General features: G+C 40.8%; 1 protein-coding gene across 1 annotated transcript in view; it reads left to right on the forward strand.

Moving 5' to 3' along the window:
* FHIP2A (FHF complex subunit HOOK interacting protein 2A) overlaps positions 1-9,137 on the forward strand; it is a 34,549-nt gene extending 25,412 nt beyond the window's left edge. Inside the window, exons 14-17 of the mRNA XM_083866131.1 lie at positions 747-890; positions 3,463-3,603; positions 4,368-4,471; positions 4,561-9,137. Of these exons, the coding sequence (XP_083722257.1) occupies positions 747-890; positions 3,463-3,603; positions 4,368-4,471; positions 4,561-4,666 (495 nt within the window). The 3' untranslated portion in view covers positions 4,667-9,137. The remainder of the gene's footprint in view (positions 1-746; positions 891-3,462; positions 3,604-4,367; positions 4,472-4,560) is intronic.
* Positions 9,138-26,962: the final 17,825 nt, after the last annotated feature.

Here is a 26,962-nt window from a genome sequence, read left to right on the forward strand (position 1 = left end):
TGCTGTTATTACAACCACATAGCTGTTCTGCTTCCTTATTGCTATTTCTGGAAGCCTGCACAAGTAGGTATGCTACAATCAATGCAGAATTTTTGAGGTGTTTTCTAACTCTTTTGCTTCTGTTTCTTCCTGTGTTCCTTATTTTCTCTGCTTCAACTTGTGCTCCTTTTCAAGGTGTAATTCCTTGCAAGTGAGGCATCAGGCAGCACACAGCAAATATGGGGCAAGGTAGAGAAAGACTGCCACAGGGGTGTTAGGAAACAAAGAGAGGGAAGAGGGAGCCCTGAAATACTTTTAGTTTGTATGTTCTGCATGTACACGTGCCTTTCCTGTCCTGGGAATTGGGGAGCAGAATGGTTTGTATAGCAAGACCAGCTACACATGATGCAGTGGAAGCGTGATAATGTTTTAAGAAAATGGTTAAGAGTGCAATTCCTGCTTCAGAAGGGCCCTGATTAGGTTGTGTATTGTTGGTGTTGCTTTGTGTTTTGGCCCCAGCTGCCTTTTGGGAGCTCTGTTCTCCACTCACTGCTCCTCAAACTACCCTGGTAGCAGGAATATCCCCAGGAAAATGAGGTGCCTGCTAATAGTGGTTTTACTGATAGTGTTTACTTTATAATAACTGATCTTTTTGAGCTTAGATTTATCATTTAGCTACAGATTATGGTTTTAATGTGTATGGACTATCAAAAGAAATGAAATGGTTTCCATGGAGATTTAAGTCTGTTTTCCTCACTACTTTGTAGTTCCGGGATTATTGTGTCATTTGCTTACGGTGGGAGTGGCCTGGATCTCCCAGATCTTTGGAAAAGTGCAATTTAGAAGCGTCATTTTTTGAAGGACACTTCTTGAAAGTCCTGTTTGAAAGAATGGGCAGGATTCTTGATCAGGTAAGAAAAAACAAGTTAAGTATTCAATTTGTGATACTTTCATCACTTTAAAGAGCTGATCTCCATCAGATTCTGTGGATTCCCATCACTGTCTATTATAGTGTTATATTATTGTCTAATGTGCCATTTCCTGGTCATAAGCAGGACCAGAGCCATTTGCACATCTAAATGCACAGGGAACATGTCCAGGAAGCCAAGAGTAGCCTCCATGTCACCTCTGTGAGTATTCATGGGAACACTCTGAGACAAATCTGTGATATCAGAAAGCATTGCAGAGGTGGTAACTCACTGATCTCCTTTCCGACGGAAGAGAGCTCAAGCACACAAGTGAAGTAACTTGTTTCAAATGCCTCATGTACTAGACACTACCTTCTTCCGCCTGCTGGTATTAAAAATTTCTGTAGAACTGACTGTACTCTAAGAATTTTTTTTAATTTCCTGAACTTCAAAATTTGCTGGGTTTAATCTTTTTAGCTACAGGGAAATTTTTTTTGGATTTATCTGATATGGGGCCATTTTACTGAGTCTGCTGACATATGGACAGAAATAAAAGCTCCGTGTGAAGAAGCAGCTTTCTTTAATGCTCTCAATTAGTTGGAATCACAACAGCAATCTGTCAGAACAATGCAGCACGTGTTACTCCTTTGTTTCCTTCTCCTCTTGTGAGCACCAGATAATGCTCATGCCTTCAAAGCTTCCTAATGAATTGGCTGACTCAAACTACTCTAAAGACCTTCTCCTACAGATCAGCTAGGTAGGCAGTGAATGGATTTATGGAGGGAATTTTTGTCTCTCTTTGCAGAGTAACTCTGCTATAATAACTCAAAATGTAGTGATCTCTTTTACCTGTAACATCTGTGGTCCAGGGGCTGAAAGCTTCATTTGTTAGGAGATTGGGATGAATCTATTGCTGGAGTGCCAAGTACAGAAATAACTGCCACTGACTGGAAGAAATAAGTGCTTTCATTTCAAAAGATTTATGAGGCAACTTTGCAATGCAACAGTGTGTGGTAACAAATTCAAGAATAAGATACCTAAATATTACTTATGTGGACACATGTAGTCAGTGGAAATTTTGTCAGAGCAGCCCCAGTAGTCCCTGGGGCTCTTAGGCTGAAAGAAAAGTAGGTGTTTCTTTCAGTGCAAAGCGAATCACCAGCTCAGCTTCCTCGACTCTGCGGACAGAAAGCTCCACTCAGGTGCCTGAGCTCAGGTATCTGTTTCCATTTTTGTGGTGTCCAGGATATTCCCAGAAGTTTGTGGTTGCAACACAGATCTTGCAGAATCCACCCTCTGTGGAACCACCAAGAGACCAGTAGATACTTGGGAGCATCTGAGATGGCAGGAGATGTTTGTGTGTGGGCAGGTGTATGAAGTGTCAGATCTCTGTTGAGTTGTTGAGTCAGCTAATGAGAGATTAGACATGTAGACATGACTAAATGTATTTGTCTTAATCTGAGGCAAAATTTATCCAAATCTCCCAGATCTGAAAAGAGGAAGAATCTGTTCTCTTACTCTTCAGTGGGATGCTAACTTCAGAGCATAAAGATGGGAATTTGAGGTCATTAAATCCTCCTCTTCTAGGTGTGATGATGCCAGTGAGGGTATTACTGCCAATATGCAGTCAGAGATTAAATTACAGGGCCCTGTAATCCATTTAGATCAACAAGGTTGATTGACGCAGAGGCGTACCAAGGGAATGTCTGTCCCTCTCTTGGCAACTCAGTGTGTTTTGCCAATGAAGAAATGGAAGGAGGTTCTACTCCTTTATAAATTCTGGGCTGAATTAAAATGTCACCTTGTTTTCACTGGGATGACAAAGATGAAAAAAAAGTTTTGGAACATAAAGAAGCCATGGTGAAAATGGTTGCTTTTATGGAAATAAGTTTCTTACTAGAATGGTCAAATTCTTTAAACTAGGCACTTTTTCCTCCTGGAAAATTAGGTACTGTTTTATTCCTTATGACCAATAAGCGTTTTCCAGCATCTGACAGTGTTGCCTCTCCTGTTTGGTTGATTTGGGGAAGGGAGGTAGACAAGAAACTCAGAATTTCCTGCTGCTTTCTCAGCCCAGGACTGATCCCATCTCCCATAGGCTGCTGCCACAAGATGGCCAGGCCTTCTGCAATGGTTCTTTCTCAGAAAAAAATAAAGTAGAAGAGAAATAACGTATTAGCTGTAAACATGGATTTCTCTCTGGCAATTTCCTGAGCTCATATACTTTACAATTTCCCAGGAGAAGCAAGCAGATGTTTAATCTAGGCTGATTCCATGCTATTTCTTCAGCTGAAGAAATGTTTTACGGGAAGAGGGCTTGCCATGCAATAAACAAGTGTGCAAAAGCTTCAATGGTTGTAGCAGCGATACAGATAATAACATCTAATGCCCAACTGTCATATTCACAGCACTGCTGTTGTGAAAAGCAGAGGTTGGGCCTGTCTTCTAATCTAACTTTTTATCTTTATTTATTCATAACCCTGTGTATAAAGTTCTAGTAGTTAAATAAACATGAGGTAGATGAAAAGAAGCCAGCATGAAAATTACTAAGCACCGTGTTTCCCTCTTTTTGCAGCCCTATGATGTAAATTTACAAGTTACATCAGTGTTGTCCAAATTGTCCCTGTTTCCCCATCCTCATATACACGAATACCTTTTGGATCCTTACGTCAACCTCGCCTCTGGCTGCAAGTCTCTCTTCTCTGTGATTGTCAGGGTGAGTAAACACAGCAATAATTACACATGGCTGTATAGCAGTAATATATTTAATAACTTTGGGGTTAGTAGAAGTAGTTGCTGGGTAGTTTAAGCTGGTAAATATTTGTCATTGAAAGCTGATTTCAAATCAAGATTTGGCCTAGAGGGGCATCTCTGCTCATACTTTTTTTTTTTTCTGATGAAGGCTTGTTCTTGATAATTAAGTCCTAGATTTATCAAAAGTGCACGTCTTCTCCAGTTCCATCTTTTCCTGGCAGACTTGCATCCTAGAAGTGCTGGCTGTGTGCCTGTCTCGCTGCAGTGTCCTCAGTCAGAATCCCTCGCTCACCCCACGCACCAGCTGTTAATAAGCTGGTCAGGAGCCTGTTAATGATGCTTGCCCAATAGTAACAGAGGGCTTGGCTCCCTTTCTCCCAGCAGCCCTCCCTGTTCCAAAATACAGCCTTCGCTTTCTCTCCTTGTGCTTTCCCTAGGCCCAGGAATTCACTGGTCAATTGTCTGTGTCAACATTTAAAAAGACAAGTTAATCAGTGATGTAATTAAAATAAGTAATGCCATTTGTGACAAGAACAAGTAAGGCTTTTGTATTTCTTTATTTTTTGCACCTCACTCACCCTCTTTTTGGGCAGAGCAGCCTGCTCTGCAGGTTGTTCTGTGAGCCTGTGAGGATGCTGAAGTGGGCACTGAAGCTGCCATTGAACCTTGCTGTCAGGCACTCTGCAGAGGTGTTAACTTTGTGTGTTGATGGCCTGGCCTTTACAGGTCGTCGGGGACCTCATGGTTAGAATCCAGCGCATCCCAGATTTCACTCCCAAACTTCTGCTGGTCAGAAAACGCCTGCTGGGCTTGGAGCCAGAAGGGCCCATGTGAGTAAACTCATTGTGTCTTCTTCGAGACGCGTGGCTGGGTTTGTGTGTGCCCCTCCTCATTCCCTGCAATTTTCTTCCCGCCCCAGCATTGACCACATGACGTTACTAGAGGGCGTGATTGTGCTGGAGGAGTTCTGCAAGGAGCTGGCGGCCATCGCCTTTGTGAAGTACCACACCTCAGCCACGCCCTGAGCGCCACCGGCAACACCCAGAGACAAGGCGGTGCCGCCCGGAACAGTGCCACGGGATGTTTGGAAGACAGGTTCTTTTCACCAGATGTTGAGATTGCAAATGGACTTGGGGACAAACCAATACACAACATTTCTAGCCACTGTGTGAAGAGCTGCAAAAGCTGCATGAAGAACCACAGACATCAGACCTTGATGACAGTGTTTAGACTGTTTGGGCTCTTGTATGTCCTGGGGCTCACATGCAACAATTTGCTCTTTCTGACCATAGTACTTTTAAAAAACAAATTAATTTTATAACATTTTTATGTCTTAATTCTTTTTCTTTTCAGTTGGTTATATATGAAAGAAAAACACACCTATAATGGCAATGTAGATTATTAAAAATTAAGAAGTTTAAAAAATCCACCAATCCATATACAATAGGAAAGGTTAATGGGGGATCATTTTGCTTTTGGTAGATCTTAAGTACAATTCTGAGCTTGATTCCTCAGTGGTTTACTCCAAGAAATCTATCAGTCTAAAATCAATACTAAAGAAATGAATCCTGATTCGGCATCACATGCATAGCAAATATATCTGAAGTGTACATGTTTGTAGCATGTTTGTCTCTGTCATTCCAAGTGATTCGATCTCCAGGTCATCCATGTTGCTAGATTTGCTTTAGCTTTTTACATGGGAACTCTAGTTCTTTGACTCACGTCACTTTTACATTATAGGTTAATTATAGGTCATCAGTAGTTTTTGCTGAAACAGTATTTTTAATTTCTTTTAAATTTGTATTAGTCTGAACTGGTTTAAGAATCTTTTGTGCCTTGAAAATCGGCAGCATAAATGTTCTGTTATTTTGAGAGACATTTTTATTGCTTACCTAACCATCACAGTGATGCCAACTCAGTTAAAGCATTGATAACTTATTTAGGACCAAAATTTGCACCTGCTTTTCACAGCTCTGGGATGCAGGAATGCCTCTCAGTGACTCCTTTTCCATGTGAATGCCATCAGCCAGGGCAGGTGCTGGCAGTGCCAGGAGAGGCCACCACAGGGTGCTTTGCTTCTGCCCTCCAGAGGGTCCTCACTGCCAGCACCCTGTGCACTGGCAGGTGGCTGTGCTGGACCTTGCAGTCACACCTGTCCTGCTCTCCACACTCGTGGTAGGACCTCTTTCCCCTCCTTTGAGCAAGGCCAGGTAGAGCTCAGCTCCTTCCGTTTACATTGTCTGTCCTTGTTTGTCTTTGCTGCCCCCCTGTTTGCACAGCTAATGCCCATTTCAGATGTCACTGCTCATATGCAAACATGGACTGATTTATTCAGTCACTAGAATTCTTCTGGATTTACACAACTGTACTTAGAATCAGATTCTGCTCTCTATCCATGCCTTTGAGGTCTTGTTTTTTAATATTTATGGAAGCTGGATGTTAAGAGGCCTTTTGAGTTAGCAGGTTAATTAGAGCAGTGTCACAGCTAATGGGCTAAATTTATTCTTGTCACCAATGAAGAGCATCCTGCTATAAAAACCTCCAGTACAGGTTCAGCTGGAGAAAGCAGTTCTGGAACTAGGGAAACATTTTGGCAGGTAAAACCTGTATTCAGTGGCTCCCTGTACTTTTTTTCTTTTCTTTTTTTTTTGTAAAAAGTGTTGCATTTCTCTTGCAAAAAAAAAACATGTTTTACTTCTTCACCTGTTGGGTTTTTTTCTGCATTTAGCTCCAAATGTTTTCAGGTCCAAGTAGCATAGTAGGACAAAGTTTGAAAAAAATTACACTTACTTTATTTTTCTTCTTTACGAACATACTTTAAATGTAGCAAATCATTTTTAGTGACCTGCATTGCAGACAGTCCACATTAGGAGCTTCCTTAATACCTGAAACATAGTTTAGAACATGTTGATGTCTATGCAGAGTGATGCATAATACATACATTTGTTATTTATAAGGTCCCAATTCAGCAAAACAGTTAAACATAAGCTTAATTTCAAGTATTTTTTGCTTAAATCACAATCTTTTATATGAACAAAGTTAAGCAGTTGAGCAGAAATGCTGATGCTTTACTGAATTTGGGTCTTTGTTCGTTTTGCTTGAGCTTAATTTGCTTGAGCTCAAATCATCTATTTTTTTTTTAAAGCATATGCTCCAGAATACTTCTGTTGTCCCAATTTCAGTGGAAACTGGAAATGATAATACTGCTATAAATGAAAGTGAGCTAAATGTTAAACAAAACTTGCAAGAGCATTTTGAGTAATACAAGAATTGATAAAGCCATTCAAGAGTTGCCTGATTTGGAATGAAAGCATTAACATCACTTCCTTTGTTTTGCTGTTTTCACTGGTACCTGAACTCATTACACTGAAAGGCTGCAGCCTCTGTGATGTTCTAATGCAAAACACTGCAGAGCTGCAAACACAGCTCCTGAAGCTTGTCCATGAGAAAAAAGAGTAGATGGGCTATGATCACTCTTAAATTCAGGCTATGATTGTTCAGTCTCCAGTGACATTGATAATGTTTTCTTGCAAACCAAATGTTATTTAGTCAATAAATTTATAAGATATGGATCCATCCTCACACAAGTGAAGCAATCCTTTAAGTTGCTTTAGCCTAAACTGCTTTTGTGAGTGCTGCCTACAAACCCTTAATTACCATACCTGATGACAATGACCTTTATTTTTTTTATAAAAGTGATTTAACCTTTCTTAAGAGGTGGAACTCATTTAATTATTTTTGTGGTGATATTTTTCATGCACTTTTTTTTAATGATTAGAAGTTAGTTCAGGTCCATGTTTTTCACCTTTTTGATCTATGCATGTCATTGAGGAGCCCATTTTGTTTCTGTGTGCGTGTTTTTGTATGTGGTTATTTATTACCCAGAGAGGGCCACCTGAGAAAATACTTGGTTTGAAGAGTTCATGGTTTGTGCAGATCCTCCATATGTCAGTGAGAAAGACGAGTGCTCATCACCTATGAGAATGGGGCCACTGGTATTAGATTGAAATACTTGAGATGGGATAGTAGAATAATTTTTTATTTCAAAAAGCAGATCCAAACCACATTCTAATCCTGATGCACATATGTGTAAATAGAAGCATTGTTTTACATTTTTTTCATTTATAGTATGTATTTGATTTAAACTCTGATTTAGAAAATTTTGTAATAAGCCATGTGCTAGCTCTGGTAGAACAAGTTTGTCCTTAGTTTCTCCTATAATATTCCTGGTATTCAGATTCTGTCTGTGTAATGTTCTTACTCTATATTTGTCTGTGCAATATAAAAGCTGTGACTTGATGCACAGCTTGAGTCTGGTTGTACATCACCTATGTATATATATACATATATATATATATATATATATATAAAAGGACCAGAATCCCGAGCTTGCTTACACTATGATTAGTGTAAAGATTGCCACACTTCATTTTACAGGGCACAAGTAATCATGGAATGGCTTTGTAAATGCATGGTAATTTCTACCATAACCTGCTGTGCAATCTCACAGGTGATATTTTATTAGTGCTCTTTGTCTTGCTAGAAGAAATACTAACCTGAAGTACTTGATAAGATTAAAGGGTCCTGGAGTAGACTTGGGGCTACATGGAAAATCCATATCTGATATTGCATATCATACAGGGTTTTCAAACCATGTCCTCAATGCTTTCTGTGCCCTGTAAAATAGTGTAATTATATAAAATATATACTCCTTGTTTTGCCTCCTGCCTTGTTTACATTAAACAGAGGATATTCAGTAAAAATTTTCTATTAAACTTTGTGTAGGTCACTTACTAACAGTGTTGCCAAGGTTTCACAGATGTGGGAATTTCCAATGAGGAATTGTTGAAACAGCCACATTACCAGACATACAATATTAAGTTTTATGAAGGAGGTTGTGATAAAACTCAACTTTTTGTGCTAAAAAATGCATGGAGGATTAAAAGGGATATTCTCAAAATAAATTAATTTCAGTGAAGCGACTGCTTCTATTATTACAGAATCCATAATAATTTTTGTATGGGCGACCTTGAGACAGGATATGTTTTAACATTTTACATCATGCCTTTGATCCTGAAGTCCTCATTTATTTTGAGTCTGTCACTACAGCATCTTCTGGGACAAACGTGTTTGCTGTACTGTGCTGTGCAGAGCTCAGACTGAATCAGCATGCTCTGCCCAGGAAAATGGGAATCAGGGAAATGGGCAGGATGGAGCCATCCTGGGCACAGATTAACATCTGCTCTTTCCTGGGAGCACTGATATCCTTCCAGAAAGGCTGCAGCTGCTCAAGGCCTCGGTTTTCTATTGCATTTGAGTGCAGAGTGTGTCAGTCACAACATTGGTTTGTTGGAGACAAATGTCATGGGGGTGAGTGAGCATCATTTCTTCCTTTAGGGCCTTTGAGGAAGGCTTTTATACACAGGGATTTATATATGTTTTTATATACTTTTAAATTGTGTTTGTTGTGTGTTTTTTCTATTTTTGGTTTCCTTCTAGTTTTCATCAGCCTTTTAAAAATCTTGTTGCTCTGTAGGATCCCCTCTGAGGGCTGCGCTTGAATGTTAAGCTGTTCCTCCTCAGTATTTAGCATCTGCAAGTGCTCTTACATCTTTAATAAGAACAGTGCTACAGCAAGATGATGCACTTGACAGCTTTCATTATATCTCTCTGCATCTTTCTCCCATCCTCTTGGGTCTCAGAGATTGTCATCTCCCACCCCAGATCATTTATCTGCTGTGTCTGCATGAGGCATTCAGAGATTAAGGGAGACTTTGCTTTCTCAAGCAGTGAGGAAGTTGTATCAAAATGGAATGTTTTGCATCTTATATTTTACTTTGATATTCTTGAATATCAAAGTTACTGAAGCATGGTTATCTTATGGCACTTGCATTCTGATATAAGTTTTTGGGGCTCTACATCCTATTGGGGAAAAAAAGAGTGCTATCAATGTGTGGTCTCTGCTTCATATTCATTAACTCATTGTACAGATTATCAGCTGGAGTTCTCAGTGTAGATACAAGTAGCACAGGATCTACTGACTTTGTTAACCTTTAAATATTAGCAGAACTGGTGCTGTCAAAGCCTCAAGGCTTTTGCTGGTTTGGTATGTGATCCAATTGGATTAAAGTGGATTAATGCTCAGTGAAGTGAATCTGTCCCAGTTGTGTGAACCCTTTCAGCCTAAACCGTATGTTCCTTGTGCATCCTTTATCATCTGAGGCTCCCTTTGAATGGCGAGAGAAAGAACTGAAGAGCAATTCGGGAATCAAGTGAAGCATATGGTAGATTAAAATTTTCAGGTGTCATAAGCTTCCTGGAAATGCCAAAAAGGGAGTGTGAAATTTTAAATTTTACATGTTTTGACTGGTTGCCTTTGGAATCAGATCTGTGAGGATAAAATTATGCATCTCGGAATGTGGTGTCTCACTGGGCTACTTGATTGCCCTTGCTAGGATGGTACATCCCTTCTGAACTATGCTTCATTGAATTCCTGCTGGTTATTACAATTAATGCTGCTGCTGGTATAAAATCTGCCACGACAGTGCTGTGGAACTCACAACTTTGTCAGTGTCCTGGAACTTTGAAAAAAAAAAAAAAAAAGTATATACTTCTCGCTAGCTTTGCCTTTCTGCTCTACAACATCATAACTCAATAGGGTTGAGTATGGTATCCCTTCCTCTGGTGAAACATTACAGGCTGAGAAATAAGGAAATACATGAAAGGGAGAACGCTGTTTCTGTGCTAGGTTGTAGGAACATATTCTCTTAATCACCTTAATTTTCAAGAAGTTGAAAACTCATTTTCTAATGTGAATGGTTCTCTTCTGAAAAGAGGGAGGGTATCCTCCACAGGGAGCCCTAGACAGTGAGGATAAACCTGCTTCAGTCATTCTCCCTGAGCATGGCAGAAATCTGCTATTTGTTTGAAGATGTGTAATATCTGAATTCTAGTTTGGAGAGATGAAGAAGGTGAAAATGTTATATGTAATACATATAACAAGAGACAAGATACAGGAAGTTCTGTAGAAAATAGCAAAAGATCTTATTTTAGAGAGGAGAGCAATAGAGGTAACTAAGTTTAGCATAGTTAAATTATGGCTTAGGGTTAGAGGAACATTAGTTCCCAATAAAAGATTTGGAAGACTTAAGCAGCAAGACTGAAAGTATTTTGAAACCTTAATTTATGAGGATGCAATTAAGAATGAAGTAACATCGTTGAGGCAAACTGAAACTCCTTGTCAGTGAAAACTTTCTGACCTTGAATGTCACTAGATGAGAAGTAGAAGGAACCTGTAACCTCAAACTTTTGAAGCCAGACTGGACAAAAACCATGGGATGTTTCACGAGGGAACCAGCCTGTGTCAGTGAGGAGATGAGGCAAACATACAGTTGCATCCTCAGACTCCCGGCTGATGAACGTTTCCAGCATGACTTGGGTTTGTTCTGCTGGAAAGCAGGGAGATAGACTGAGCATCTCCTGTAAATGAGGGAAGCTGCTGCAGTCTGAGGGAAGCAATTCTCAGCTCTCCTGACCCCACTGACTCACACAAGAGCCCCTCTGCAGATGCAGCACCCACCACACACAGTGGGGGCACGGCTTGATTAGCAGGGCAGGATCCCCCCATGCTGGGGCTGCCTTGGAGACAAGAAACAAATTACCTGTTCTCTGCATCATCATTATCCTTAACTTGAGAAACCCTTCTACTTCCCTCATCTCCACATCCACAGGAAGCACCTGTCAAGTTCATATTTCTTCATTTGGGTCATGAATTTTTATTTCCTAGCGTTTTCAGACACTCCTATTTTTACTGCTAGCAAATTGTTCATCAACACTGCATGTTTCCAGACAATTTTCTTTTCGGCTTCCTGAAAGGGAAAAAAAAAATCTTTGTATTGTTTATCCTGGCTTTTAGACTCACATTCTCCTGCCTTGTTAATTCCATCCTTTCAAATCCCTGAAAATGTTTTTTGTCTTGTCCTTCACCTTGAGGATTCAGTAGTCAGCAGTTTGTGCAGCTCAGCAGGCAGGGAGGGTTATGGACAGCATGGATAAAATCAGAGCTGTTTCTGCCCACCCAGGTCCAGCTGCAGGATCTGTACAGGAGGAAATCCCATCTGCGTAGAAAATGTGGTGAAGTGGTCAGAGGGAAAACCTGGACACACTGAAATCTCTGGAAATTTTGCTGTCAGGAGGAGTGCACACAGTCTTCTCTCTGCTTTGCAAACTCTTCATGGCATTTCTGATAATGTTTTTTTTTTCAGAAGGAAAAGCGGATGAAAATTAAGAAAACAGTGGTTACTGAAGAAAACTGGATAGCCTGGACATGTTTAAAAGAAAGACACTGAAAGCAAATCTCTTCTTCTAACATGGCAGCAGTTCTGAGCTTCCCAACATCTGTGACTGGTGTCAGCTCAGCACAGGGACAGGACCTAGATCAGCTCTGGCATGTGTGGGACAACTGTCTGCAACCAGGGGAAATACAACAGTTTGTAACCCTCAGAGGCCATTTTAAAGATTTGCCACAGAAGTAAAGATAAACCAATGAGAGGAGAAACATATTTCACGTATATTTATATCATATATATATGATAGATATGAAATACGTTTCAAATCTATAATGTTTCTAATTACTCAAAATTTCATTATTTTATGCTGTTTCTTGGTTCAAGCAATCAAACACAAATTACTAAGGAATGCAGTCACCCCTTGCTTACATTGGTAAAAACTTAGCAGGATCACATAAGATACATATTTCAGCAGTAATAACTGAAGTTATTACCCTCTCAGAGCCATTCAGCAGAAGGCTGCTTTGCTGTTGGTAAATAAGACATTCCATTAACAGCTTAGAACTCTGCTGCTCCCTGACTTTTCGCCAAAATTTAGGAAAAGTAGTAGTAATACTGGCTAAATCATGCATCAAATTTGTGTGAGAAGTTCCATTTTGTGTATATATATATATATATATATATATATATATATAATGTCTGCTTCTGTGGAGCCATGATCTCACTTAGATCATTAATTAAGGAGTTGGTTTAATATCGGCCAATAAATCACAATAAGCCTTGATGTTTCCAAGATGGCAAATATGCTTATCAGATCATAATTTTACATTCTAAAAGATCAAGAGTGAGAACAAAACCTTTTTCCCCCTTTTCTAATTAATTCCAAATGTCAATTTGATCTACTAATATAATTCTAATTGCCAAATTTCTAAAATAGGGTTGCCTTTTTGTTTCTAAATATCAACCAAACAGAATAATGAAAAAATAGATGCCTTGACATGATTAAATGTGATCTGATCAACCAGTGGGACAAGCCCACGGCTTCCTCTCTCTTCAATTTAAGTCTCTCAAGTGAGATGCTGGCAAGGACTGTTCTGGCTGGTCTTGCCTAAGAGGGGAAAGCTGCAACATAAAAAGTTTCTACCTTTTACTTCTGGGTTGGAAAATAGAAGCACATTATGTTGGATACTTTGAGATTATGGCATATATACTTACCCTGGAAATCATTACTTTTATATTTCATTTTATTCCAGGAAGAAGCAAAGGTGTGGGAACTGTAAATAATGCCATGGTAATAATCCCAGCCAGCATCTGCAGCAGTTGATGCTTTTCAAGGCACATTTTACTCTTTAGCCCTGATCACTGTCTTTTGCTGCCAATTGTTTAGTTATTTTTAAGCAGTTTGCTTACTAACCACGCACTGAGGTGATGCTGAGTATTCTGAGCAATTCTGTTGAGTTTGTGATTTTGAGTGGCAAATAGGTTTTTCTCTCCCTGTGACAGATGGATGATTTAGTCTGTTAATAGAGGAAGCTGTCACAGAGGAGTTACATGTATAGGCTTCATTTACATTTTTAAAGTGCAAGCTATATAGGTGAAATTCATCTTTCCAGCTCTTCAGGTACTAAACTGTTTGGTGGAAGGGGCTTGACTTCTTAGTCCTGACTGGGTTTTCTACAGAGACTTTCTGTGCCCTGTGGTTCATGAACAATTACCAGAAGCCCCTAAAAAATTGCTCCAACATTGGCCACATTGTTTATTACTTCAGTGGAAAAGTATAGACTGCAAGAGCAAGCTGACCCAAATGCCAGATAGAGAAGTTCTCCAGGTTGGAACTGAAATTTGATAATGAAAACTTGCACCATAATGAGTCAAGGTCAGTATAATTGTGTAACTCTACTATTTCAGCAGCTGAAGATTCCACCTGATTAACCTATTTATAGCATTGTATTAATTCAGTACCATTTATTCCAGATGCTCCATGGAATTTTATCAACAGCCAAGGAGACACCAACCCTGAGTGCAGTATTGAATGAGCTGGCTTTCATTAAGTTAACTCCTGATATTCTGCTGATCCTCTACCTTGAGCAATGTATTAAGCAGTCTGAGTTGTATGACAAACAAATTAGAAACTTAGAAATAGCATAATAATGCAGTTGTGAATGCCTGTTGTATTGTATTGCCATCACTGGTAACAGGCCACAGGTTTAACGCTGAGTTTGCAAGGTATAAAATACAAATGTGTAAATGAACCCAAATGTGTCTTAAACTGAGGCAAAACCATCACCATGAACATCACAGTCCTGGGGAAAGGCTCCAGACACCACTGCCCTTCAGCACCACCACCTACATGACCAAGAGCCCCGAGGAGCTGGGAAAGGGACCACATCAGAAAATGGAGTAAATCATAGGAAGAGCACTTTTAAATGTTTTATTAGCAGCATTGAAAATTTTTGTGCCTAGACATAGCTGCTTCTTTCTGTAATAATTACATAGTGCCTCTTGGAACAGACTGCAAGTATAGGAGATAAGAGGATCAAACACACCAGGAAAAGTTTATTCTCCTGTTGCCAGGGAGAAGACTCTGACAAAGCACAGACAGACACTTCTATTTTCTGATGAAAAATGTCATCTGCTTTGTTGTTGGTTTTGATCCTGATACCCTCCATGCTGTGGAAAAGCTGCTTGAGGGCTTTTCCTGCCTGAGAACAGTGACATTTGATCTGAAATCTGACTGGAGCCCAGACTGGGGATATGCATGAGGCTGTTGGTATTTACCAACATTTAAATGGTGCTGTAGCTCCAGCTGGGAGACTTTAGCCAAGTGCAGCCACACCATCCCTATTAAAGAAACAAGACAACACCTAAGTGTTCCAATCATGCATTTTATAACAAAAATTCTTTTTCTTTGGTTTGGATATAAACATATCTACTCAAGTCATATTCTACTCTACTACTGCCTCCAGGTTTACCCAGAATAAAAAATTGCTACTGTGACAGTCAGTATGACCAGACTGCTAAAATAGAAGCACAGAATTTCTTTCACATGATAATCATTATTTAATCCAGAAAATATTATAATTTCATTTCACCAGAACATATTTTTATTTGGATTAGGTCCCAAATAATTTCATTCCCTGGGTTTTGCATTGTTTCAGTGACAACCTACTCACACCACATTTATTTTAAGGGGTCAGTGTGCATGTGAGAAACAAAGCTCTCATTAGTGGGTACCACTCTTAGTATCCATTTGTCTCTTGGTTCCCTGAATCACTGATAGGAAGCATTTCCAGGGAGCTGATAATCATGATTTAAACCATTATGCTTTCTAGCGTTTATAAGCATGTCTGAGCCAGAAATCATTCTGTGGCTGTTGCTGCTGCATCCTTCAGGGACAAAATGTTCTAAACAGCTAATGTTGCTCTTTCATTAAGAAACCTATTCAGAACCACAGAGAGTGATTTTGACAATGCAATTGGTAGTTGCTCTAGGGCAGGAGCTTGACAGGAGTCCTATTTTAAGCTAAATGAATGTATTCTGTTTATTTAAAGAAGCAGAGTCAGTTATAGATTTTGCTATGCATGCACAAGTGTACACCTGTGCATCTTGTGCACTCTGCCTCTCCAGATTGCACAAAATAATGCTGCCTTGATACATTAAAAAAAAAGTATGTTTGCTTCTGGGGAGCCCCAGCATGAAGACTAGGAAAGAAAAAACAAAAAGCAAAAGGGAGAAAAAAAAGGAAAAGAGAAAGGGAAAAAGAAAAGAGAGATTCCTACAAACCCAAGATCAATTATTTAACCGTATCTCATGTTTTTGTAGCATGAACACATTTTGCCTTTTCATACAGAATCATAGAATCATTTTGGTTGCAAAGGACCTCTAAGATCATTGAGTCCAACCATTAACCCAGCACTGCCAAGGCCACCACTAAACCATGGCCCCCAGTGCCACATCTCCATGTCTTTTAAATCCACCATCCAGGGGATGGTGACTCCAGCAGTTCCCTGGGGAGCCTGTTCCAAATCCTGACCAGCCTTTCAGTGAAGAAATTTTTCCTAATATGCAATCTGAACCTCCACTGGATGCAACTTGTGTCCATTTCCTCTTGTCACCCAGGAGAAAACACCAACCCCACAGGTTTTGTTGGGTTTAAGTGTGGGTTGAGGGGGAAAGGCATTTAGTGAACAAGGGAAATTGAGGTGAAGGTCACTGAGATTCAAAGTGACAGAAGAGATTAAGTCCTTGCGAAGATGAACAGGGGTGTAGCTTCACATCACGGTTTTTCTGGTGGCAAAACTGGTTTTCAAAAGTTCATATCCTTAGCTGCTGGGCATTGTGTTATATAAACAACATTACACTGGTCATTGCACCACAGCCCAGAAAGTTCAACCAGCACAGGCAAAGGTGATAAACTGCTGCAGAGGTGGAAACATGAACCAGGGTGGGAATGGGCAGCACATTTCCATTTGTCCCCATGGAGCAGAGCTGGAAAGAGCAGCAATCTCTGAGAAGGAAGGGTGTTTATATGGCTGAGCCCTGGTCTGAGGAGCTGGAAGATGCTGGTTTCTGTTCCTGACCCTGCTGCATGACCCAACATCTCTGTAACTACAGCATGGGAGAAATATTACTGAAAGTGTTTCCTCAGAAGAGTGTAGCTATGTCTCATTAATTCAAGTGTAATGGAAGATGGTATAAGAACACAGCATTGCTACCAGTCCCTGCTCAGGTAATCACAGACTTGCAGAATCAGATCTCCTGGTAGTGCTACCAAACACATGCTTGTGTATTAGCAAAATTTTCTTTGTAAGGACTTTGGAGATCAAAGAAGTCTGGGCTTGATTGAAAACCAATTATCTACTGCTGTGTGGTCCTTTAAAAACTAACAGGATTTTTATTTCCTTTGCCCTTTGGTCCTCAAAATGAGCAATATAAATATAAGGAATATGAGAACAAAAGAGTAGATGTACCAAGCAAAGAATGGAAAGGGAAAGCAACAATGTGCCTATAGGTTAGTTGGATAGATTTAAAAAAAATTAAATAAAATTAAAAATCAGGTTTCTGGATCAGGAAATCCCAGTAAGCTACAGGTACAAGCAATATATCTTTCAGCTCAGTTTGTCTGTAAGTCAGAAAAACACCTAAACAGGACTCAATATGGATCACTCATGGATGTCCATGGGAAGAATATTTTTTTCTCCATATGCAACTGGAATTACAGTATTACTTGTGCAGCTGATGCTACTCAAAGTACCATTTCTTTGCTGTACCTTTAATCTTATTGCCTAAATTCTTTAGCCTTTCTCCTACTCTTTTCCTTGTTTGGCTTCATATTCCAGGAAGAACCCAATGCCTACAAGTGTGCTTAGCAGCTCCAGCTCTTGTCATTTCCAGCACTGTCTGTGGGCCAAGGAAAGCAGGTGCAGATCCATCTTCTCCTGTAGCATTTCACCCACTTCCATGGCCTCGTTACTTTAATTTTAGTTTTACTGTCTGGGGTCAGTCCTTGTACAGGGACAATTAACACTGAGCCTCTGAAATCTGATAGGGATTTAAAGCAATGGGTGAGTGGTTGCCACCTGGTGAGAGGAGGAGGAAGGAGGGGGAGGATGAATGAGCCGCCCTTTTCCTTTCTCATCCGGCGCACATTAGTGGATCAATGACTGAAATGGATGAGGGTGCTGCTGAAGTGTCGGCACTGCAATGATGTAGCTGCTATTAATGGCTAGAGCTCCAGCCCGGAAATTATAGATGAAGAAATGGAAAAAAAAAAAAAAATCTGTGGGCTCTGAATTGGTGATTTGAGGATTGTAATTTAGTGCTCACTTTCATATTTCATAAAAAGGCTACTGTGTACATTTTCAGAAGTTCACCTGCTAGTTAAAGAAGGAATAAAGTCAATAAAGTGTATTTGATCTGAATTCTCCTTCCACTCTCCATCTAAGATACAACACACAATCGGCAATGGTGGCTTTCCTTTAAATCAAGGTTCATGCTTTTCAGCAGATCTGTTTGCAGTGGGGAAATGTACCATTAGCCCTCTGGCTGTCTGGATTTAGAGCAAACATACAAAATATTTTAGTTTATATAGCCTGTGAACTCAGCATATTTCAAGGTCAAATTCCTATTTCACTAAAGTCGCTGGCAAACACATGGTTATCTTCAGGCAGCCTGAATCTAGACACAGTAAAGAAAAAACAACCCAAAACTGATCAAAGCAACCCCAAAATCCCACAGCAAAAGCACCTTGTCTTGCAAAACTGTTGAAAAGGACAAATCTGCTATTCTCAGCTAAATCTGTGACCCGAGGGAGGCTGTACCCTTCCACCAGCAGCCTGACCAATACCAGAATTCAACAGGGTTTTATCCATATTGACTTTCTTTGGGCTTCTCTTGTCCTACAGCAATCAGACAGGTCACAGAGGGGGGAGCACGAAGGGAGGGAGCTCAGCTCCCTCCTCACTAACAATGATGCAAAGCAACACCCTCTGCTTCTGAGACGCTAAAAAGTGAATAAATCAAATTGAATAAGAAAGATGTCTATAGAGCAGCGTTCCCACTCTCATCTTTCAGGTTAACCTACTTTCTGCCTCCTGCTCTGAGGCTTTTCCCCGTGTCCCTGCTGCGGGTGGCTGCTGTAGTTGCTGCTGAGGCTGCAGCTGCCCTTTCTGCAAGCAGCCAGAGGGAAGGCATCCAGCATGGATTGGGTGCAACAACAATAGCTGCTCCTGAAAAGCAGTTCCTACCTAAATCCACAGCAGTCACGCCTGCCGAGATGAGGGAATTCTGCCCTTCACAGGATTGCATGACACTGCTGGGGCACCCGCCGGTCCCCACTCCCAGCCTTTCCTGCCTGACAATTAATTCCTACAGCTCTCTTAGTGGAAGCTTCAGTGTGTGCCAAAAAGGTTTTTCTCTAATTTCAGTCTCCTAACTTTTTTTTCTGCGCTCCCTAAATAGCAAAGACTGTCTGATAAGGCAGCCCGGGGTGAGCAAGGAGGGAAGGCACTGAGATAAACAACGGGTCATCGGGCATAAATATTTCAGAAAAATGTGCCAGCGTAAAAGGCTTGGCTGCAGCTATTCCTCCTGAGGGGTCAGGTTGCAAAAGGCTCTTCCTCACTCCCCCAGCATCTGCCTCCCTGGCTCCGAGGCACATCCAAGCGCCTAATAAATTCCAGGGACGGGCAAAGCAGGGGAGCAAGTATTTACTTTGCGCTCGTAAAACAGCGCTTATAATTCTGCCTTGTCGCTGGCTAATTAAAGCCTGCACAGCCAGTTCATCATCAGTCAGGGGCTGCCAGCCCCGCTCCCCGCCAGGCCGTGCTGTGCTGTTGAGGGCGGCCCGATGTGACCCGGAGTGTTCCCCGGTAATTGCGGCGGCTCGTGTTCCACATGGGCCACTGCCCAGCCCCGGCTTAGCATGGGCACATCATGAGCCTGACCCTCTTCTGACAGACTGGTTCACAGAAAACGCCTCACTGCAACTGGTATTTTAGCTCAAAATGTGCATAATAGAGAAAAAAAAAAATAAATCTGTAACGCCCTGCCCTAAGGATCCACAGCGCAGATTCAGCGTTCCCTGGGGGTTTCTGCTGCTGCTCCAAGAGGCCGCTCTGCCCCCGCAGCCCCGGGTTGTCTCTCCCCAGAGCGGAGGCGGCAGAAGGGGATGATGCATCTGCTGCTCCCCTCCCCTGGCTGCCAGGCCAGCTCCTGCCCTGGGTGCACCTGGTACATCCCGCAGAGCTGCAGTACAGCTGTGTCACACTGCAGGACAGACAGCCCGAGCTCCCGGCTTTCTGGGAAGGTGGGAACGTCTTTGCTCTGCTAAATTCTAATGGGAGAGGGACTCTTAAGCAGCCTCTTAGTGCAAAATACCATGTTTGTAAAGACTGATAAAGAACTCCGGAAATTACTAAAGACTGTGGGCTGAAAGTCACTCTGAAAGTCACATCAGACCCAAATATTGTGTGCACAGAAGCATCTTCAAACCATTCAAGCTTGTATGGGTTAGGGTACATGCCAGCTTGGGAATTCTCTGTGGATGGATTCAAGGATTCAAGTGGTGGGACTGCCCTGTCAATGAGCAGGTTTTTCACGGTCCAACTCCAATCCATCTAACATTTATGTTCTCCAAATGTGCAACAATCAGGATGTCTAGAGAAAAAGAAGTGGAGCAAAATCTTGGGTTCATCTGAGGCCTTGTGGGTTCCTCTTGCACCTCAGCCCTGCAGCCATCAGGAAAAAATCCTCGTTGTGCTCCTGCAAGGAAAAATGCTGCCAGAGCCCTGAGGTTCAAAGACTTTGCTCATGGAGTATGGGACATTTTAGAAAAGTTGGTTTCTTGTTCATTGATAACTTTCCTCTGGTTCTGATTACAGAGAACAATATTGCTAAACAAAACATTAGTAAGTCAAATAAACATTGCAAAAGTTAAAAAAAAAGCACCTATTATAAAAATATTTCCTTATTTGTATTTTTTTCTCTCTGTCTCTGTAAACTCAACTGACTATATTTACATTCAACATATATAATAAATATAATTTTAAACTCTTTTGTGAGAGATAATTACTTTCTGTATTTGATGTATTTTGAGAAAATATAGCCAGAATGTGGGTTTTTCTAGTCAGGCTCACTGCTTGGAGATAAATTATTTATCTTTCTTTTAACATGTAATCTATTAATTTTTAATTAATAGCACTGACAAGACTGGACAATAATTATTACTTCTTTTGGCCTCTTCCATTTAGCATAGGAGCTGGAAAAAGCAACCTTAGCATATTTAAAAAGATTCAACAAAATGTTATTTCTGACTCTTGAGAGTGTAACCCTCAAGATCGGTTTCATTTCACATAGAAAATAAAAGCAAATCTAATATGTGTTATATGAAACTGTAAGGGGAAAAGCACAGAATCAACACAATGGTCCCAGCTTCTTGTCCTCTAAAGGTCAGCTGTGAGGATGTGACACAGTGTTAAATTACCAGGGCAAAAGAAGCTGAAATGCTGAAGTATGGAAATATAAAAGAAAGAAAAGGAAGACTTGAGCAATTCCAGGTCACTATATTGTAGTCCTCAGAGCATCCAACTGCTCTGTAAATATTGCTTAATTAAATGTACTTGGATTGACAGCAATATTTAATTCAAACTGCATTATAACAGAATCACTACCTGCAATATTAATTCCAGATTCCACAGCAGAAGCAAACCAGGAGTAGGTCTGAACTTACATCCTGATCAAGAATTTACAGTGCAGGTCCAAAAGCGTCAAGTCTAAGGACAATATTAATTTATTACAAGGTCATGCAGACCTCCACCTTCTTGATTCATGTTCTCTGCTCCTAACTTTACAGAAGACCTGTGTAAAGGTCAATTGCTTGGTCTAAATGTCATAAAGAAGAATGAAGCAAATAGGGTCACCCCTTCAATTTCAGCTTCCTAGAACTGGTACTACATCAAGCAGATATTGGTCTTGGATGCTGTGAGGAGAAAAGGCATGGAGCAGTGGCTGAATGGGAAATCTGACATGACTACAAAAAATAGACTTATGATGTGTATAAAATTCAGATCTGTCAGTCAGACAAAATGTGAGAGTCTGCTAAACTAAATGGGCTTGCTTATCACTGTAACTATGTAGCTTTACAATGATAAGGTATGAGATCTACATGCCTTACTCTGAGCCAGGAACTGTTCTGCAGAAACCCAGCAAATTTAATTATGAGAGATAGGGGGAAAAAAATCCTTTATTTCATGATCTAGCCACCCCTGTAATGATTACTCTGGGGAAATTCCCACTGAAGCCAAGCAGATGGTTCCTACCTTGTTGTACACCCAGCTTATTTTCTTTTAAGCTATGAAGTGGTTTACAATGCCATTTTTCTCTGGAGCTGTCTTGCATTTGGCAGACCTCTGACTGTGTGTGAATTGTCTTTTATTGTATATGTGGATAAATGGCTTGTTTTCTTTTTTACCACAGACAGCAAATCCCACTTTGGATTCATATAAATAAGGACATGAATCAGACAACTATCTGGTCCAAACATGCTTACAACAAGATGACTCTCACTGACTTTGTTACAAGGGAGTCAATAATCAGATTTAATGTCACTGAGCCACATGGGTGCATTTCCACAAACACCAATACTGAGCTCCTAAACACTTGTCTATGGACCAATATTGTGTATTTCTGCTTCTGACTAATCCCTTGCTCCTTTTTTGCACAGATATGCAAATCTGCAGCAAACTGGAACTGGTTGGATGAGGGAGCTCCCTGCTTTCCCTGTGTCTGCTGGTACCCAACCCTGCTCCTGAGGGCAGGAAGAAATGTGCCTGTGATACTTTCTAATGCAACCTCTGCCCTTGTGTCACAAGTGAGCTCAAGTCCTACACACTGTTCAAGGGATTACCCAGGACAGAGGTGTAGCTGTGCATTGTTCTCAGCAGAAAGGTAGATTTCTGCTGTTTCTCCTTTCTTCTCATAATCATTCCAGCCTAACAGAAGGAATATCATACAGATTTTGGAAAAGTGATGAACACTGATGATATCTCTCAGGAAACTTTTCTTGAAGTCAAATCTTTGTAAAACTACAACTGCCCAGATTAAAGTCTGAACCTAAACTGGCAGGTGCCTGATTGAGGAATAGTATATACTTTATCTGATTTGAGACTATGTAGCTCCAAGGAGTTCTTTAAAGAGAGATAAATCATTAATCCCCACAATCAGTTCAGAGCAGCCAGGAAAGAAGATAAAGTTCCTGTGTCTTTGTGCCACGTATACCTCCAGGCATCTTCTAACAGATTTCTCTGCAGTTTGAATTCAGCTCTCTACTTCAGAGTCAGAGACACACAGGGAAGCTGTGTTAGAAAGCAAAGAAAATAGCTGAAAACTCTCAAGAGATATAATTTTAAATGGATGGTGGTGCGATGGGGGAAATTTATTTGCAAGCATTATGTCATATTTTTTCTCAGATACCCATTAAGAGCATACACAATACCTGGATGACTTAACCTGTGACCATTATTTATTGTAACCCATGTTTTCCCCAGAGTGAATGCCTGAATTCGAATCTTCCATTAATGACTAAGTGCACTTCTGGGAAGGGTAAACAGAACTGGATCTGCAGGCAAGAAGCACACAGCAATCAAAGCCAGAAAGAAGAAAAGTGACTTTAAGTGTCCTCTTTGCTCCCTGATCCTGGACAGGCTTGTGAGGCTGGCCCCAGAGGAAATGAGAAGACCCTGCAGCTCGTTCATTCTGCCCATAGTTTGCTTCAATCTTTCCCTTTTTCTGTGGAATAAAGAACCCGTTTTCAGGCACTGAGGAGAAAAGCATTCACCCAGGAATGGCTCCAGCACAGTGATCTGTGCAATGCAGAGATTTGCCACACAGCATTTTTGATGCAGAATTACTGTGATGATCAAAGCAAGTTTAATCAGCTCAGAGGTTTGTGTTTGCAGCCCCTTCTGCCTGCCTGCCACTGGCCAGGATGTCTCCTTCACTTTGGACAGCAATGATGCAGGGAAAACCAATCACAGTTCTGGGGCCAGCCTTCCCCCAGGCATGTTTTCACCCTCATCCTTCAATGAGAGGACAGATGGAAATATGAATTACGAGTGGGAGACATTTCCAAGTCTACCCATTGAGGAAAGGACTTCTGAGGGAAGGTCATCTTTTCTATCTGTTCTCTGCCCCATGAAGCCTCTGAAACGAGCTCAGAAGATTTTCAGAAGCATTTGGAAGTGTGTGCCTATGAACTGAAGCGTGGCCTACCAGCATCATACAAGGCTGTTGTTTTGGCTGCCAACCCCAAGCACAAAGCACAGCTGATTTCAGAGACATGATGGAGATTCTCTGACACACAAACATCTTCCTGTGAGCATAACCTATGGCTCCATTCTCATTTTATGCTGGTCAGACAATGTAGAGACCCCTGGGGAGAAAGCAAGTGCACTGTGCTGCTGAATCTCACAAACTCACAGTTTGTAGTGTTAAAACCATTGGACTTCAAAGCTAAATCCAGATGAATGTTTCTGAGAAGGAAAGCATATCCTTTTAGTGTCTGAACCATTAAGCTGTACTTAAAAGAATGAGGAAAAGGTCTCAAAAGCCTTGTTTAATACAAGCTGCTATTCTAGATTTCATTCCATCCCCAGCTGGTATTTCCTGCTCTGCAAGACACAGGGGAAAGCAAAGGCATTATTTAATGGGATTTCTCTGAAAGAGAAATCTTTAAGCTCTACTATGGCACTGGAAGCAGGGGTGCCTGGGGGAGCTGTATGGCTGGTACCCACACAGGAGTATGTGCTGTGCACACAGAGCAAAGAACAGAGAAGCTGTCATTCCATAAATCTACCTCTGCTATATCCAAAACAAATCTAATTTAAGCTTTATTTTTGAGGGTTTAAGTGGGGAAAAGCCTTGTCCTTGTTTTCTGCACAAGAAGTAAGCTTCCAGCAGCTGGAGCTGCTGGTCATGGAGCAGTCACAGTAACTGATCTACTATTGCTGAAAAGTAACTTATTAGACTGTCAAATCACAGATTGCTTTTAGAGCCTCTCTCTCCCACTGGCAGTATTGAATGGGCAGGTTCCCACACTGACTTTCTGAGTTGCTGTCATTTGCAGCAGTTCATCCATTCCAACTCTTACCCCTTAAGCTTGTGTCAACAGAAACAACTGTAAACTCTTTGCAGTTCATTCACTGGGCTCTCACTTTGGCAGAGTATCAGACTGATGCCAGGACAACCACGGCCGTGGGATTTTTTTAAGGACGTTTAGTTCCTGCCATCTGTCTGTTGGCTCAACTCTAAAAAATTTAGATTGTGCTGCCTTCCTAAAGTTGTTTTTTTTTTCCCCCTTGGACTGCTGTCAGGATATGCAATCTGTCTCTGTGAGTGTTCCACTGAGACAGTACTTGAGATGTGATAAAATGCCTCCAATTCTTACACGTGTTACTTTATTTCTTAAGACCAGGTGATGATAATGACACATTTCTGGTGCACATCACTTTACAGGCAATGAGTACAAAGAGGTTCCAACCTTTTAATGCAGACTTAGTGCATTTTAGGAATAGTGTAACACCATTTTCTATGCTATTTCCTCATTTTGGCCTATTAGACCAGGTTGTTAGACCAAGCTGAGGTGTGAGATGAATGATTAGTTTTTCTGCTGCCACTAACCCAGGCTGGGGCTTTCCACAGTGGAACCATTTCACTCAGCAGTGCAGGCATTGAGGAAGAAGTGGGGGTAGCTGCACTGGTTCTTGGTTGCGTGTAATTTTGTTAAACCCCACTTTATTTTTCATATTTATTTTCCTCCAAGGCGTTTTGAGAGGAGCTGGTATTTCTCTGATGCTCAGTACCTCTCCCCCTGAGCCTGTTTTTTGGCACAGTGTTAGACAGCCAGCTGGACTTGAGTAACACTGGGAGACAAACCTCAGAGCCAGTGCCATCCATTAGTACCTGATCCATTTTGATGCTGAGCAGTTGAACATAATCCATTAAAGGTTTAAACTTAGAAGTGGTTCATGAATGATTCCCATGAGAACAGGAAATCCCTACTAGAAGATGGGAGCAGAGGACACAAGTCTCCTTAGGTGAGCTGTTCTTCTGAAATTTCTCCTTTTGACAAAGTTGGGGTGTATATTTTGTGGTCCAGTTTTTCAGATACAATTTTTAATGCTGGGACATTCCCAGTGATAAATCTGAAAGTATGGCAGATTCTGTCTGTTTTGGTAAATCAGTTATGAGCCCATCAACATTTACTTTATGATTTTAGACTCTGCTTGAGGGCCCACCTAGGCTTAGATTAGACCTTTTATCTTACAAGGTTTATTTATTTTAAAGACCTTAAAAATATTACATTGATAGTGTGTTTCTAGATATGACCCATACAAAAGAGACATTTAGTTTATAGAATGAAACAATAAAACCCTAAAAATGTGAGACTGCAGCTGGTTAATCTCTGTGTTCTTGTCTAATTGACAGCTTAAAAAAATACTGTCTTAGCTAGAAAATACAATCCCTGCTTCAACAAAACACATCTTCACAGTCCTGCTTGATTGCAGGGCACACATTTTATCTACATAGCTGAAGTCCAAGTAAATGATCTTTGTTTTTAGCTGACTGCAGTGCTTTTGCAGAGAATGATGATAAATCTGCAACAGACAAAACCTAGATGTTTTCAGTTTCAATAAAAATTAGTTATTTTTTAAAGTGAGAATAACAACAAAGAGGCACAGATTAGACAACGTAGGATTTAGATAAATTTGGGGTTACAACAGTTCTCTTGCCTTCAGCCAGTATAATGAATAATTTAGAGCCAAATTTAGGGGCACTCCAGGACTAAAGTATTGCACTATCTAATTTCTGTTGTTACTCTGAAGTGTAAGCAGCAAGCTTATTAAATATGAATGGAGTAATCAGACAAATTCTATGACTGTGTGCAGGAGCTTCTCATTAATGATTCACAATGAAGCATCATGAAAGACTAAATAGACTGCACTAGATTTAAAAGTAATAAATATACTCCAGAAACAAAGTAATTTAATGACCTTCCTATGAAAAATGGGGCTTAAAGCAAAAGGATACTCAAGCAGAGTATCCTCATCAAAGCTCTAACTCAAGTAGATGATCTTCTGCACATCCCTCTTGATTATCTTTTGTCAAAACAGCCCTGACATGTGGCCCTGTTTAGTGCCTCTTTTCAATGCTGTGTTTATAACCTGGTAAGCTCAGCCACCATAGCCTGCCACAATTTCACCCTGCACAGGGTGATTGCTGCTCCTTAGTAGGACAGAGCACGTACCTTCAAGCCAAGCTAGCAATTAGGGCATGATTTTGAGCATCCTTTACCTCTCACTGACTTCAACAGATAGCACTCCTGGGATCAAGCTCTTCAGCTGTGTAAGTGAATACTGCTTCAAAGGGAAATTCTGAGCTAAAAGAAAAAAATACTCTGGCCTTTTTTCAGCTTTCCAGGAAGGGCTTTTCAACATCTAACAGAGGAAAAGATTCCTTAGCTTATTTTTGTATGTT

The sequence above is a fragment of the Zosterops lateralis genome (genome assembly GCF_965231275.1).
Source record: "Zosterops lateralis genome assembly, chromosome: 8".
Taxonomy (NCBI): Eukaryota; Metazoa; Chordata; class Aves; order Passeriformes; family Zosteropidae; genus Zosterops; species Zosterops lateralis.